Source organism: Atractosteus spatula, chromosome 17 (genome assembly GCF_055471065.1).
Source record: "Atractosteus spatula isolate fAtrSpa1 chromosome 17, fAtrSpa1.hap1, whole genome shotgun sequence".
NCBI lineage: Eukaryota > Metazoa > Chordata > Actinopteri > Semionotiformes > Lepisosteidae > Atractosteus > Atractosteus spatula.
The window spans coordinates 12,539,484-12,555,153 of NC_142722.1; the positions used below are offsets into that span (position 1 = coordinate 12,539,484).

General features: G+C 35.5%; 1 protein-coding gene across 1 annotated transcript in view; it reads left to right on the plus strand.

The window, feature by feature from the left end:
* The first annotated feature begins 965 nt into the window (after window positions 1-965).
* LOC148819140 (transmembrane protein 132D-like) overlaps window positions 966-15,670 on the plus strand; it is a 69,209-nt gene continuing 54,504 nt past the window's right edge. The window contains exon 1 of the mRNA XM_088935787.1: window positions 966-1,112. Within this exon, the coding sequence (XP_088791913.1) occupies window positions 1,034-1,112 (79 nt within the window). The 5' untranslated portion in view covers window positions 966-1,033. The remainder of the gene's footprint in view (window positions 1,113-15,670) is intronic.

Below are 15,670 nucleotides of genomic sequence, written 5' to 3' on the forward strand. Positions count from 1 at the left end.
CCATTAACAGATGTTATTACAAAGCAGCCATGTCTCTGTACGTTCGCTTGGAATTTGTAGTCGTCAATAAAAATGACGAAATCGTTGATTTTTATCTTCATTACTCGGAATAAACCACAACTGGAGAAATGTTTCGATTGGTGAACGGTGTCTTAATTATGTGCTTGCAGTATTTGGGTCGTTTTCCTTTGCTTTTGGGTGGATTTTAACTGTTATTTTTTTCAGTCTAACATCTGTTAAAGCTATGGTAGTTGTTGGCATCATCCTTTCAGCCTTTAGTGCGTCTCATTCGCTGACAGACTTCATCCTCTGCGCAAGTAAACGGGACGGTCTCTTTATCGGATCTCAGCTCTTTGGGCGCTGTGCGTGGATCTTGTGCAAAAGAGACGACAAGTAGTACTAAAGGTAGACAGTCACAGACAAACATCACAGAGTGAAATTTAAAAGCTGCCCACTTGGAATTTTGAAAGTTGAACAGTGTCTTTTGAAGTGGGGAGACAACTGCCATGGCTTTGTGCTACGATGTGCATTTTTCTATAGACGACTTTCATTCTTGGTGGAATGTACCCGCCGCAATGGATGTGTAGGAAACCACATACTGTATTAACAGTAATGCAAGTTGGAAAAGAAAATTAAACCAAGCACACTTTTTTTTTGCATTGCAACAAAGTTACATGAAGAAGTTTCTTTGGCTCATATGTTTTAAACGTATTTACCTGATTTGAAATAGCGCTTGTGCAGATCTAGCGCACTTTTAAATGATGTATTCCGTGATTAGAGCTGTAGGGACAAAGGGACAGTGTGTTGGTAGGCGCGGAAGCACAAGCACTGAAACCTTCCTGATTTGCTTTGCAAAAGTTATTTTAAAGTGCACCCTATTTGCCGCTGGCTGGCATGGCAACAATGAAGAAAGTCTATAAATTCGCATCGATTCTACACCCTTAAGTTCCCTGAATTTATAGGTTGCTGCTAACATACGTAACCAAACAGGGATCTTCTATGGAATAAGTTTGAAGCCAGTTGGGTTGCCAAAATGTGCTTTTTCACGCACTTGTGGAGGATGCTGCAGATATATACAGCGACGATTCTCACAATTGTTACCGTTTCCCAGGGTAAGTTTTACCGTAGGCATTTATTATTACGGATAATGATATTATCATTCTGAAGCTGAAAAGCCTGTTCACAAATAACTGCGAGTACGCGTGTGTGTGATAGAATGCATTACATTCAGAATGACAGGACTAGTCTCAAGACATTTGAAGCACAGATTGTACTGTACTCAGATGTTAAAGGCTGTATTCTGCAGTATTGTATTTCTACAGTCCGATAGAAAGTCACTACTGTGTTCTATACTATGAGACCTCCACAATCCGTCAAAAAGTAATAACTATAAATGCGCTTGGCCAATCTTACTAAATACGCTATACAAATATGCAGTTTTATCTTTCATACTGGGCGTGTTGGTTTTCTTTTCAGGTTATACACATTTTCATGATTTGATCAGGACATTCATGGCACATTAAAAAAAAGTTAGATTTGTACTTCTGTAAAAATATATACCCAAATAAACTAGGTTAATTTGTACTGAAGGTGTTACAATTTTACGTTTTCGGTATTTCGTATTAATAACCCCGACTTTCTAGTAACCGTACCTGTAACAGGATGCAAATCCCTAAATTAAAAGCAAATACACAGCGACGATTCTGTCTTATGTCTAAACTTATACTCGACAAAAAATAACTTTGTGCAGTACTTTATTATTAATGTACGGTTACAACATTTTCCTTTGGGAGCATAAAAAGCACTTTGCACTATCCCGTGCCTGCATAATACATGTCAAAGTCCAAACAGTTTTTTGCAGTTCTACAGTAGCTATAAATCCGTGATGTGTTCAAGACTGATGCATTGAAAATGTTACTGTAATTACTACTTAATATAATATAACAATGTCTCAAACTTCCGCACTTTGTGCATCTATGCTAACGGTTATATTACAATCCATGAAGTGTGCAAACAGAATGTATTGTAAACATTACTTACTGGCTACTTCACGTGGTGCCATTTAACATAGAAACAAAGTTTCCACTTCAAAGTTACTTTAAAGAAGTAGCCTCACACTTGCACATTACATTGCTGCATTAATACAAACACGTCGGTCTTTTCAGCATCAATTAGACATTTGCAAGCAAACCTGCAAAAAAAAAACAAGAGATGGAAATTTTGCCTGCCTGTCAGCTGCTGAAACCTGCCAAGTTTTTATTGGTGTTCAGTTTTAGAGAGGCTGCCCCAGTGTCAGTATAAACCATGAAGCGTATTAGCGGCTTGTAAAAGGCACTGCTCAGCAGTAGTTTAACAGCAGCCTTATTTCTGCACAAAAGGACTGTCAGTCAAGTCCCAGGGAATGTCAATATCCTAATGAATGTAAGCGTTGATTTACATATTATATTTGTTTCTGGATCCCAAAGGACTGTGAAGATTGATTCCTGTATTGATCTTTTTTTTTTCCTGTTTAGAAATGAACTTGTGGGCTCATGGAAATGCATCATAGCTGCTGTGCCTTTGATTTAACTGCAGTTACTTGTGTCTAATTCTAATTTTTATTTTCTTATTCCGGTAGAGCCTGTGTAATTAGGCTACATACAGAAACAGAACCACCTCTTTCATAAACAGCTTCTGTAATTGCAATGAGTTTGAAATAGCTCCCCTTTTGTTAATTCGTGATAAATTTGTAATGTGTTTTGACTTAAAATACACATATTTTAGAGTGTAAATATCTGAGTGAAAACTCAGATTATGGCCTGTTTGTATTTATATTTTGGAAATGAGAAACTATTAGTCCCATACATTCAAAAGATACCCTGAACTTAGTTGAAATACACACCTATCGAGCGTGGACTAAGAATTTAAACCAGCATCTACCCTGAAAACACAATACAATATTTTTTTTTATGTCCAAAAGATATTTAGTTAAAAGCCTTAAAGTCTGCCTTAAAGAGAGCTATTTCCAGTCTGTTTGGCTGGTCTGAATTATAATAAACTGACTGGATAAAGAGATGAAAAAGAGAAATCCAGATAAAACAGATTTTAAAAAGCAGCTTCAAGGGCCTCACTGGGTATAGCAATCCCCTACAATCCTTAGAAAGGGCTGAGCCTCTTTTTCTCCTCTTCATTTTTTTACTTACGCTGAGTAATTGGATTCCTTGACTTTATTACACATACAATATGCAGCAAGAAAAAGAAAGGAGACAGCTCTCTCAATCACGTGTACATGTACTGTACATCAGGTCAATAGGCCACTCCAACACATTGCATGTGTCAGGATACATTTTATTACCCATTAATGGATAAGAAGGTGTTTTATGTTGCAAAGATTATGTTGAAAAAACAAGATTGCACTCTTAAGTCTTCTAAACTCGTATAGCTTTTTTTCTGGCTATTTTAAATTCAAGAACCTTCAAATACAAGTTTCCTAAAATAAAATGACCCGTTACGAGCCTCAATCCTAATCTTAAAAAAAAAGCAGAAATTCACTACTGTTTTACAGTTTGTGTGATTGTAAGCCTGTGTTTTCAGCATTTGTGTTACACTTTTATCAATCAAATTGCCCTCACTAAAACTATGTCCATGGACCTAAAACACTATTTTGCAATGTTTACCAGTAAAATTATTCTTTCAGACTTAATTTTGAATCTTTTATAACACATACTGTAACCAGAAGCTTGCATTAAAAATGAGTGACATGAAAAAAACAACAACTGAGTAATCAATAAACTGGTACAATTTCTAAAGTAGGGTGCTTAGGTTTTTCTACTGTATATGTTAACCTTAGGCGCTTTGAGAAGCCACCTTTAAAGGCGCTATATAAAATAAAGTTTATTATTATTTATGTAAATTTAGGGATTATTACTATGTTTTATTTGGATACTGCATTTCTAGTTAATGTCTTGTTTATAACTGGTCTTTAAGAATTCGGAGTTCAATCAAAATAAACTACACCGTAAATGATTGAAAATCGAACATTTCATCTTATAAATCATGAAACATATTTGAGACTGTACCCTTTCTTTATCTAGAACTTATATAGATAAAGTTCAAAGTTCTTAAATTACTTCAAAGAGTGCTCTGTGGAATCAAGGATATCTCCAGGATTCATTCATTCAAACAGCGAGAGGAAACGTCCATCTCAGTCACTGATCAATGCATTGAGGCTAGCTCCTTGTTCATCATGGTGTAACTTTTGTTTCACAGTACACCCATACAAATGTCATTGAAAGATACTTTAGAACTCTAGATATTTAATAGTTTGGACATTTAGATACCCCTCTTAATAAAGCTGTTTTTTTCATACAGAAAGAGTGCAGTATATGCCTTGGATTTTTAATTTCTGCAGTATGAAATGATTCAAATTAAAGAATATCTTGAAAGTCACTGACCCAGATGCAGGTTTCCTGCCACATTGTTTCTGTAAACATACAGTATTATCAGTTTTTAAATAACATAAAGAAACATACCTGATGCCGATTGGTGTCCCAGGGTTTTGGGTTGGTGTTGAGTGCAAAGCAAGTGTTAATAAAGCAAAAATAACCAGTGCAGTAAACAATAAACCCATTACAGGAAGAGATCAATCTTGATGTTATAAAGGACAGCTGTGATTGTTAATGTAGTTAATGAAGATCATTAAAAAGCCTTAGTGACTGAGTAACACTGTATTCTTCCTCCCCTGGAGCTGTGATAGTATCAATACAATTTGAGTTGCTGTCCCATTTAGATTTTCCAGAGGATTCAACTTTTTAAAAGTTACAGGGATTTTCTTAATCTAGAAAGAGAATTTCTAATGATCTTAGTGTGTAAATATTCTTTGTTGTATCAGTTTAAAGAAAGGTTTTTGTGAATTTCCCAGTTAAAATTGGACCCAGCTAGCTCTCGTGCTGCTCTCTTTAAGCCTCTCATCTCCAGAGGAGTTCTGAGGAAGATATTGAAATCCAGCAGAGATTGAAACTGAAATGAATTAGGTGATGTCAGGTTTGAGCATCCTGTTATAATTCATTCCCACCATAAAATAAAAAGTCTAGCAGTTCTTTATAATGTGTTGCTGTGCAAGATAGAGGCACTGCATTGTTGTGCTTGTTCAGTGTTTTGACAAACACCTACTGTAAGAAAGGTGTCTGGACACGCTTGTTTATCACATTGCCTCTAGACACACAAGAGGTTCAGAGTACTTTATGTGTGCAGGCCTGATTTCAGAAGATGCTGTCATTCTTTTGCTTTGGGTTAGAGAGTGACTATTTGTGTAACTGCACAGTTTTGTCATTTGCTATCTAGTTTGGTGTTTGCAGCCTTTTGTTTTTAGAAAAAAAGCTGGAAACAGTTCTTTTGCAAACGAACACAGTGATGTAGAAGCTCCTGTGGTGCTCTTCCTGCCCACTGCTTTGATACTCCCTTGCTCAAAAAGATTTAATCCTCATGACAGGTCTTGACAAGAAGGAGACTGCAGCGCCTCACTGTAGGAGAGCTCTCACAGAAACTATCCTCTGCTTAGTCTCGTGGTCTCAGATAGAAGATGAATTATAGTATGTCAGACTTTTCAGACTACCTCACTTTGTGTATAAAATGATAGGGAGGTTTAAATGATCATATACAAAGAATATAAAAATGACAACAGCATTTGTCTATTCATAAATTATTAACCTAACCGTGTGAAAGGAGACAGAGGAGTGATGGTTTGTGATTTGTGATAGTCCTTGGGCAAGCGCTGTAAAATAACACAGATTAATTAAAAAGAAAGCTGTGTATATCTTGTTTCAATCTCTAATTACAATAATGAGCTAAAGCAGATTTTTCTGATAGTGCTATTTGGAAATTGCCAGGGGTTGAGGGCTATGTTTGATTTCGAGAGAAATTTCAGAAAATAGAAATGCCTTCAGGAAGAAGGATATCAAGTGGAGTACACATTGCTTTTTATAGTAGCAAAATTCTAGATGTGGATTAAGGAAGTTCAGGATGTGTTATTCTTTGGATTCTTTTTGAAATATATACCTTTACTTAGAGTTAAAGGCTCTTAGAGCCTTCAGAAATACAAACAGTTGTCTTTTAACACCTGTAATACCATGTTAGTCTTCATTAAGTATTAAATAAATTGTCTTTTGAATGTTAACAATATTATAACTCCATGATAATCCCTAAAATGTTACTATGCATACAGGTACATACAGTATGTTGTTTTGTAACTTCACCTGTTTAATTTTGTGTTGACCACGCATAACCCCAAGCACTGGAATTCCAGTGTCAGTATTGTTTCCTCCATTTGAGTTTTCTTCTTTCAGATTCACCTATCTGTCTTTCTTGTTCTACCTTTTCCTGTGCCATAAAACCCCAATGCCATGAACAATCCACTGAGCCTCTCCATCATTATCTCACTCTTGGCATCAACCATTAACCTACTTAGCTTAATATTTTCATTACCGTACATCACAGATTCTGGGGTAGACAGGATTAATTTATAATGCTTACTATCATATGGGCTCGCAAGTCAATTAAATGAATATGGGATGTACATCAACAAGATTAATTTGCACACAGGCAAAAAAAAATGACTAAAAGGTACAGGAGCTTATAATTTTGTTTTAAAATATGCTCTAAAATAAAATCTTTTTAAATTTTATTTCTGACCTCATGTCTCAAAAGGAGGTCACATCCACTTTTGAGAACATTATACTTGAAATTTCGTCCCCTGCCTCTTCATCTGACTTTAAAATAAATGTGTTGAGAAGAAATTCGCTTTTATCCGCTACAATAATAATTCTGCTTGCTTGCATTTCTGTAACACTGTATCATCCTAGTGGATCCCAAAGCACTTTATGCATTGGCAGGGACTCACTTCTCCCACCACTGTATTACAACAGCCACTTGGGTAACACATGGGAGGCATTAGGCACCAGCAGTTGTGCTACAAAGCAGATGAGATGGAGAAGTGGGAATTTGCCAATTGAATTAAGGGGGAAATTTACATAGGCCAGTTTATACAGACCCAGAATGGAAACACCAGGGTTAACATTCTTCTCTTGCAAAAAGTCCCCTGAGAATGTAATGATCAAGCAGTCAGGACCTCGGTGATCTCTTATCTGAAGGAACCCATAACTCCACATTCCAGTTCTCCAGACTAGTTTCTGATACCTGGTGTGATAAGCCTAGATGGTGGTATTGCTGGAAAAGTACCCACTTTAGAGTATAAACAATCTGTAATTTCTGCCATAGCAGTATAAGAAACCATGGCAGTAATGTAGTCATTATTCAGATTAAGCCTTGGTTCAGTTCTTGGGATGCTATCTACAGGGAGATTGCATGTGTTTCCTCAGCGTGCTCCGATTTCCTCCCACAGTCCAAAGACATACTGGCAGGTTAACTGGTTTGTGTGTGTTTGTGTCTGCGTGTGTCCTGCGATGGAATGGCGTCCTGTCCAGGGTGTATTCTGTCTTGTGACCATTGCTTGTTGGAATAGGCTCCAGCTCCCCTGTGAGCCTGTATTGGATAAAGCGCTTTGAAAGTGAATCGATATATCAAAGCCTTGTTTATTAGACCAGATACTGACCCTATTTTTCTGGAATTAAAGTACATGTCCACCAACTTGATGGTGTAGTGGCCTGTTGCACCTCCAGTAATGCCAGTACCCATGTACTATATATTGCTTGGCGGTCTGGAGCAACCAGAGTCAAATACCTTGCTTAACAGGCTGTTGTGAGTACAGTATCTCAACCCACCAGGTAGGAGACTACAGGCTTAAAAACTACTTGAATCTACACTATTGTAAACCAAGACATACCCCATTTATAACTGTATATTTCACTACTCTAATTATCGTAGTTCACTTTGATACATATTCAATATAATTTAGCACAGTCCTTTGCGAATTACAATGACAAATGATGGTGCTATCTTACTAGTTAATATTATGGAATAGGTAACAAGGAAACCTTGGTCTAATATTGGCTAAATAGTTTTTGGTATTGTACAGTAGTTTTTGCTCAGAACTTGCCCAGAAATGCCCAGAAATGCTATAGCTAAACAACAAAATAGGTTTAACCCTTGGCTGTGGAAAGAAAATTAATCATTGATTCCCTTTGCTGAAACGCAAAGACTACTTCATATTTGTGCTATATAATATTTCGCACATCATGGGCTGTATAGTATTTTGTTAATTATTAAGGTGTGTGCATTAACAAGATGTTACAATAATTACTGAAATAATTATAAATATTGTTCATTTCTAATATTATTATTGGTAATAAAGAATGGATACTTATAGTGGCAAATAGACTGATATAAGAGTGGCATCTAAGATGCAGACAAAAGAATGGCAGAAGTTATACTGTATACCTGTAGTTCTGATTCCTGTCCCCAAACAATATGTCCCCAATTTAGTCATGGACCTTCATAAATCAGGTTCTTAACCTTTGGTAAATTTTGGTGTCATGGGCATTGCTGCTGTAGCGTTTGTGGTCCTTTTTGATATCGGCAGTGAGTGCTGCTTGACATACTGTAGAACTGTTTTCCTGGCACCTGCTTCAGAATTTCACAACTGTAAACCCTTGAAGATCACCACCTTCTGATAGAAAAAAAAACTGGCTGCCTAAGTAATTGCCTTATGTGAGCTTTAGTAGAATCTGATCTTGAGTTTCACAATCTTTTTAATGTAAGAGAGATTTTCATTTAAAGTACAGAACGACAAAAGAAGCAGATTTTTACAAGGGCCTTTTTATTTCATGTTTTTAAAAGGTTCTGTGCTTAGAAAGTGTACTCGCTCTGGATAACAAGATACAAAATGATGGTACATTTTTTATTATTTTTTTTTGTAAATTAATGTCAGGCAAGATTAATGTCAAAGGAGATTACTTTTTCATTTTAGTTTTCTTCCAGATGAAATATCCAAGCAGTACAAGCAGAAGGAATGAGCTATCAGGCCTTCTTCTACAAAAAAGATGTTCTTTAAATAAATGTGATTTTTTCCATGGCTAAGGGCAACAGCTGCTCCATTGAAGAAGCATGTTTAAGTCTAGTTCAGTGTAGAAAGTGACATTTAAATTAATCTTAATAAGGTTCTGTTAGTAGTGCTAGTTAATTAAAACAATTTGTATTGTGTTTATTAGCTGAGAGGAAAGGGTTTAGTGTCCCTTACTGGCATGCATTTAATATTGATTGCACTAGCAGTTTTAAATTAGATCCTTGTCAATGACATTAGTGTTACACATTCTTTTCTCTTAATATACCTATGCTAAACTGTAAGAAACATGAGTACATTTTATTGCCATACTTCTTTTGATTCCATCATTTTTATCATATATTCATAATTTATCATATTTTATCATATTGCATTGCAGAAGCTACTGAAGCCAGTGGGTAACTATTTCTTTAATATTAATAGCTCCTCTGAGACCACATCACCACAAACCATCTCTTTTAAATCGGATCGGAGTGCAGCAAATACATTTTGTTTCTTCTCAACGGTCCACAGCCGTAACCTAACAATTTATCAGGGGATATTGTTTGATTTGAGGGTAATGAAAAACTTTTTGGCGAATATTGACAGAGATTTAACACAAATTTAGTATTAATGTTAGTATTAATGTATTAATGTTATTGTCTTCTGAAGTGGGGGCCTCAAGTCCCCCTGTAGGTTCACTGTAGGTCTTGAACTGATCTGTTGTTTGAAGGATGTATTATCTTGTTAGTTCACTCTAATTATTGTGCATTCCATTAGTTGCATGTAATAGCATTAATTTGGGTCCAAGTGTAAACATACCATATTTATGACTTTTATTGTTGAAATAAAGAGACTGGACATTACATAGTAGCCCTGGTGCTTCTTCCTACATGTTGCCCTTTTTTCTGTTGCAGTTATTTTTAATTCTTGAAAATTCTGTCAAAAATTTAATTCTTTTAATTTTTAAAACTCTGTCATTTCCTATTTTCTTGCTACAGACCGAAACCCAGGTTACTACTGTGCTTGGGTTTTTGAAACTATAGTTTCGAGAACTGTAATAATGAATACATTTACAGTGACACATACAAGAAAAAAAAAGCAATTTCCTGCTGCTTTGACTGAAACCATGCTGAAAATGAAACTTTGGCCTTGGTAGGTAGCCAACCAACCTGTTAATTAGATAAAATAACACTGGTGCAGTGCGCGAAGCTCCAAGGGACTCCGGTAGTTTTTACCCAGTGCTTTCTGTGTTAAAAAAGTCCACTCTAAGCAGGCAGACTTGACATTTCACTTGTTATTCCATTAAAAAGAGTGCAAGCTTCAAGTCATTTTCCCTAAAGCCTAGGACGACTGCTCTCAGTGCTGCAAATATATAGCTTTATTCACACTAACTCTGAATCCACAATCTATCTACCACTCTGGCACTGTGCTCTTGTTTTTCCCCATTTATCTTTTACTGCAACACAAGAAACAGGAGGGTGTTTGTAAAGGTCTGATTTCTGGATTCAACATGAACCAAAAAAATAAGGTAAAACGCTGAAAAGGTTCTTTCTGTGGAAGGATTACAGATTGATCTGCATCTAAACGATTATGTACCATCAGATTTATCAGCTTAAACTGAGTTAATGCTGGTAAAATGTGAAACTATAGCCCAATAGGTGGTTTAATCACGTAAGTACAACTACAATGACAAAAAAAAAATTACCCAAAAACGATTCCAAATTTTGGCAGTGTATCCAAGGGCTATGAGGTGCTCCCAGGAATCACAGATTTTTTTCAGGTTTTATTTGGGAATTGCTTTTTTTTGGAGACTATACAATTCATTTGTAACCGTTTCCTTTTTTTCCCTCAAGAAAGTGAACACCGATGAGATTAAATGTTTTAAATATCTGTTTTATTTTTGTTGCTTTACATTATTTCAAAAACCAACAATAAAGATATACATGTTTTTAATATTTTAGTATTGATGACATATACTGTGCATTGTAACTCAGTAAATGAGTTAAAATATTTCTGAAGAGCTGAGGTAGGTAATTTTCAGTTTCATAGCCTACAGATGTCAAGAGTGTAAAATCAGCTGTTTTAAATGCTTAAATAAAGTTAAATTAGTGGTGTCATCGTTTGTTTGAAGATGAGTTTCTCTAACCCAATACAGCGAAATTGTATTATTATACAATAATATGATTTATCCTTCATGAATAATCTAATAATTAACAAATCTTCACCTGTTGAGGCTAGAAAGTCTGGAAAGGTTTGCATCTCAAAACAAGTTATTTGGGATTCTGCTTGTTAAAACCCAAATGCTTGCAAAATATTGTAGTTTGTCACTTCTATCTGTGTTTTCATTTTAGCTCTGTGGGACAGGAGGGGAGAAGAGTATTTTGGGGATCTCCACAGCATTTCAGTTTATGGATAATCTGTTAATTTAGAATGGCTTGTCAGCAATTTTGACAGCACTGTCTGAACCATGGTTGGGCAGTTGTGGTGATGGTGGTGGGAGTGGAATTGGTTAATATAGTCTTTGTTAAATTGGATGGATTTGGGCTCTTTATGTCCACTACAAAAAGGGTTGTGAACTGCATGTATGCATTCTGGTCAACAACATTGCTAGCCTTGATATTATACACTGTGTCTGTCACAGCGCTGCTACAGGGTAGAGTGGGATGCATATAAACAATGTTGAGCAATTCAAAACCAATCTGCAGGAACATCTCCTCCGTATAGACTCATGGTGTGCCTTGATTGAAAGGAACATCAATACAGAATGGATGGTGTTTTTATAGTCCTGTAGGGAGTTCCAAAGACATTTCAGTAACATATAATAACATTTCTACACAAGCTTTCCTTATGGCTTTTACAGGTTTGTAATCCCAGAGGCATATGTACAGTAGCTATAAAATAGTCCTCGTATTGAACTAAAAACTTGTCAGACACTATTAGACACTAGGGATGAGGCTGCAAAAAGATGCTTTTAGAAAACTATTATTGATGAATACATTTCTTCAAAAGATCAGAATATTTAGATATTCATTGTTGCTTTGGAAAAATCAAAAAGAATGAAACCAAATTATACGGAATATTTGTGTTTTTAGATTTTTATAACATCCTGAGAATTGTTTTGTTTTACTTGCTATAATAAGGTTTGGAAAATGGCAAATTATGTTTAAATTTTATTCCCTTTTTCTCAAAAGAATCTTTGAAAAAATAAGTAGTGAATGGTGGTAAATGAACTTGTATTCTTTACAAATGGGAATTTAAGGTAAGGTAGTTGAATTTTACAAATATATCAGGAATTGACAGAAAGTCAGAGTATGCAGGTCTGCAGCATCAACTAGATTATCACTGAATCAGTAACTGATGTGTATTTCTTTCTACAGACAAATGAAAGAAAAAGTAGTTTGTTTGTTTGTTTGTTTTTATTATTATTTAACACACCAGAATTCCATGCCAATGTTAATCTGGGCAAGGACAGTGAACACTAATGCTTGTGTGATAAAACACATAGTGTAAGAAAATGTTTCTGTGTCTCATGTTTTGTTCTGTAAATTGGAAAACAAATGTGCATGAGATCTTTTGTTCCGTGGAATTCCTAGAGAAAACAGTGTGCTTCTAATTAACTCATACTTTGTGGAATTTGGGAATAGGGAGTCTGTCAAGGTCAACACAGCTTTCCGGGGTTGGTTGGGCAAGGCAATTCTCCTGTCAAGAACAGATGTTTAAATCTTCCAACCAGCTAATGGAAAACTGCAACCTGAGGAGCGAGACAAAAATAATTTACTGTTCCACAAGGTATTGTAAACTATAGGCTTTCCTTATCTGAAGTGCTCAGAGGGATCAGTATTGTATTGTATTGTATCAGTATTCAGTTTTGTCATCAGCCCATTAATGGGAGTTTGACCTTCTCCTACATAAAATAACATGGAATTGTTCTTTGAAGTTAAGTTAGCATGGGCAACAACAGAAAATCCAAACTGTAGTCAAGCTACAGTGAAATCACGGCAAAAAGTTAAATTACTGTACAAAAGCGCCGTAAGTTTGCAATAATCTGTTCATATGATTTTAGCTGAATCTGAGCAGCTCCACACAGAAATATGTTGTTTTCAACCTGTTCAGCACTAGAATGGAGCATCTCTCACATCTGAAACTCTGCTTCGATCTGGTACTTAACAGGTTTCATATTTAGTAACCATATTGGCTGTCTGAAAGCTGCTGTTGCTTAGAATACATATGCGTCTTCTGCAGGAGGTGGATTTGGGTGATTCAGAGAAAGGGTGAAAAGTCAGCAGCTGTTGCTAGCCTGTGGACAGTTACAGGATCATCTGTGCAGAGAACTGTGGCTACACAAACATTATTTTATGAATACAATATATAGACTAGATTTCCATCTTGCTTGAAATGTGCTTTCTTGTGCCTTTACTTCACTACACAAACTGAAAATTACCATGAGGAAATGTTTCTGTTAGAAAAGAGATGAAAGCATACAATATGCATAGATTCAAAGTGTGTAGCAATTAGGTAGACCTAATTCCCTACCGAATGTGTTTCTAGAGCATAGGTTGGTTTGTGGTTATTGGAACTCTGGGCTGAACCAGTATTGAAATAAAGTAAATGATGATATATTTTTGATGAAATGTACAAAAAATCTTATATGTAGTAAAGGAGATAGTATTTTAAGGAGACAGTATTTTAAAATCCAGAAATAATTCTTGCTTTAGAAAAATATTATTTTCTGTTCTGATCAGGCTAGAAGGTGGCAAGAGAATTGATCCTGGCTTACCATTATCATCTTTCAAAGGAAGAAAACACATACTCGAGTGTTTCAAAGCTTGAGGATTTCATGGGATGCTGAAAAATAATACGAGTGGAGTGTAAAAGCGAATAAGAGGATCCTCATTCACATTGCTACTGATGTATTCCAAATAAACTTCTACAGTCTTAGCCATATCTCTTAGCAGACCTTAACACCCAAATTCAAAGACATTAATCAAGAAGAGTAAATTCATTCTGCATCAACTTCAAACTCTATTAGTTAACACAATCGTAAACAATGTAATACGAATACTGTTGAAATGCTTTTAGCCTAAACCTGTCTCTTTTTTACATAATAGAAGAATTTGCAATTGCCAAACTGGTCTCCATGAGCTGAAAAAGCACCTGAATTAAATCAAGCTGTACTGCTTAAAGTAAATTCAGTAGGAGGATCAGGAGCTAGGGCCAGTGTAAAATCCTTAACTGAGGAATACTGGGTTGTTGTTTTTTTTTATAGCGCACTACATTGAAAAGGTGAGTGACAGGCTAATTTATGGTTTTATTCTTTTACATGCATATGTGACCAAACCCTAGTTTCTTATTTTCTTATTTGATTTTTCTCTGTTAAGCTAATTAGTATCTTATAGTCAGCCAGAATTTACAACCTGTGTCATTTCAAGCTCTGTTATCTGTGGGCCTGAATATTACTGTTAATGAGAGCTCTTGGTAGCTTGCAGATCTTGACCTAATGCTACTGTCCTCTTGTATTTCAAAAAGACAAACTCCTGATGCTTTTATAGAGGATTGAATACAAATGGGGGCATTTTGCCTGAACATGTTTAATCATTCAGTTACAGAGAATTTGCACGAGCTTACAAGGCCAATGATGCTGAATAAGTGGATTACATACTGAGAAAAAGTGGCGGAGGTACTTGTACACGTACAGTAGTCATATGACTGTAGGGCTTTTAATCTTCCTTGTATTAATGGTAGTAGTGTCCATCAACATTGTCTTCAGAAAGAGGTCCTGGTTGTGTTGCCTGTTGGCAAGTATACAATATATGCTTTAGCCGTATTATTAATGAAAATGTTTAAAATAAATTGCTTTTTTTCCCATCTGCCTTTTAAATTACATTGAGAGAAGCTGTAAATCTTTATTGCTGTATCTCCAGAATGATATAACAAGGCCTTGTACCAAGACCTTGATTCTAAGGCTTAAAGCCCTGGAACGACAGAGATCATTCTTCAGTGACATTTCAGGAGAAGTGGGACACAAAAAGTCATGCTCAGCTGTTCCTTTCTTATGGCAGAAGCATATGTTTTGAAAAACAATCTGTGTTGAATTTCTTACTTACAATTTCATTTCTAAACAATAATTGTTTACAATAGAGAATATTAATGGATTGTAAACTTTTTCCCATGACTAGAAACTCTTGGAATAAGACCTGTGTCTTTATAAATATGGTTTGTATCAATTTGACAACATAAAAATACAGGAAACTTTCATTTATAATCAGCATATTAAATATAATAATAAACAATAATACCTTTATAACAAAGTGCTTTTAGTTACAGTGAGGGTTTGGAATACAGAAGGAAAGTAAAGTACAGAATGAATGTATGAAAAAACAAAGATAGTTTGTGCTTGGAAAGAGGAGAAGTTGATATTAATATATAAAATGTTGATAGAGGACAGGTTGATATTAATATATAAAATGTGTAACAAGGTCCTCAACTGTATGGAAGATGCTTACTATAAATGTGCAATGGACAAGACCTTTTTAACCGATCAAAATGTTAGTAAATAAATTCAGAAAGTAATTCTGAGGCTATAAGATCATTTAAGTGTTAGCAAGCAACACACACTTGTATTAATATGGAATACCGTTTAAATGTTGTGTCATGGATTAGTCCAAGACATACAGTATGATTCACCATGGTACT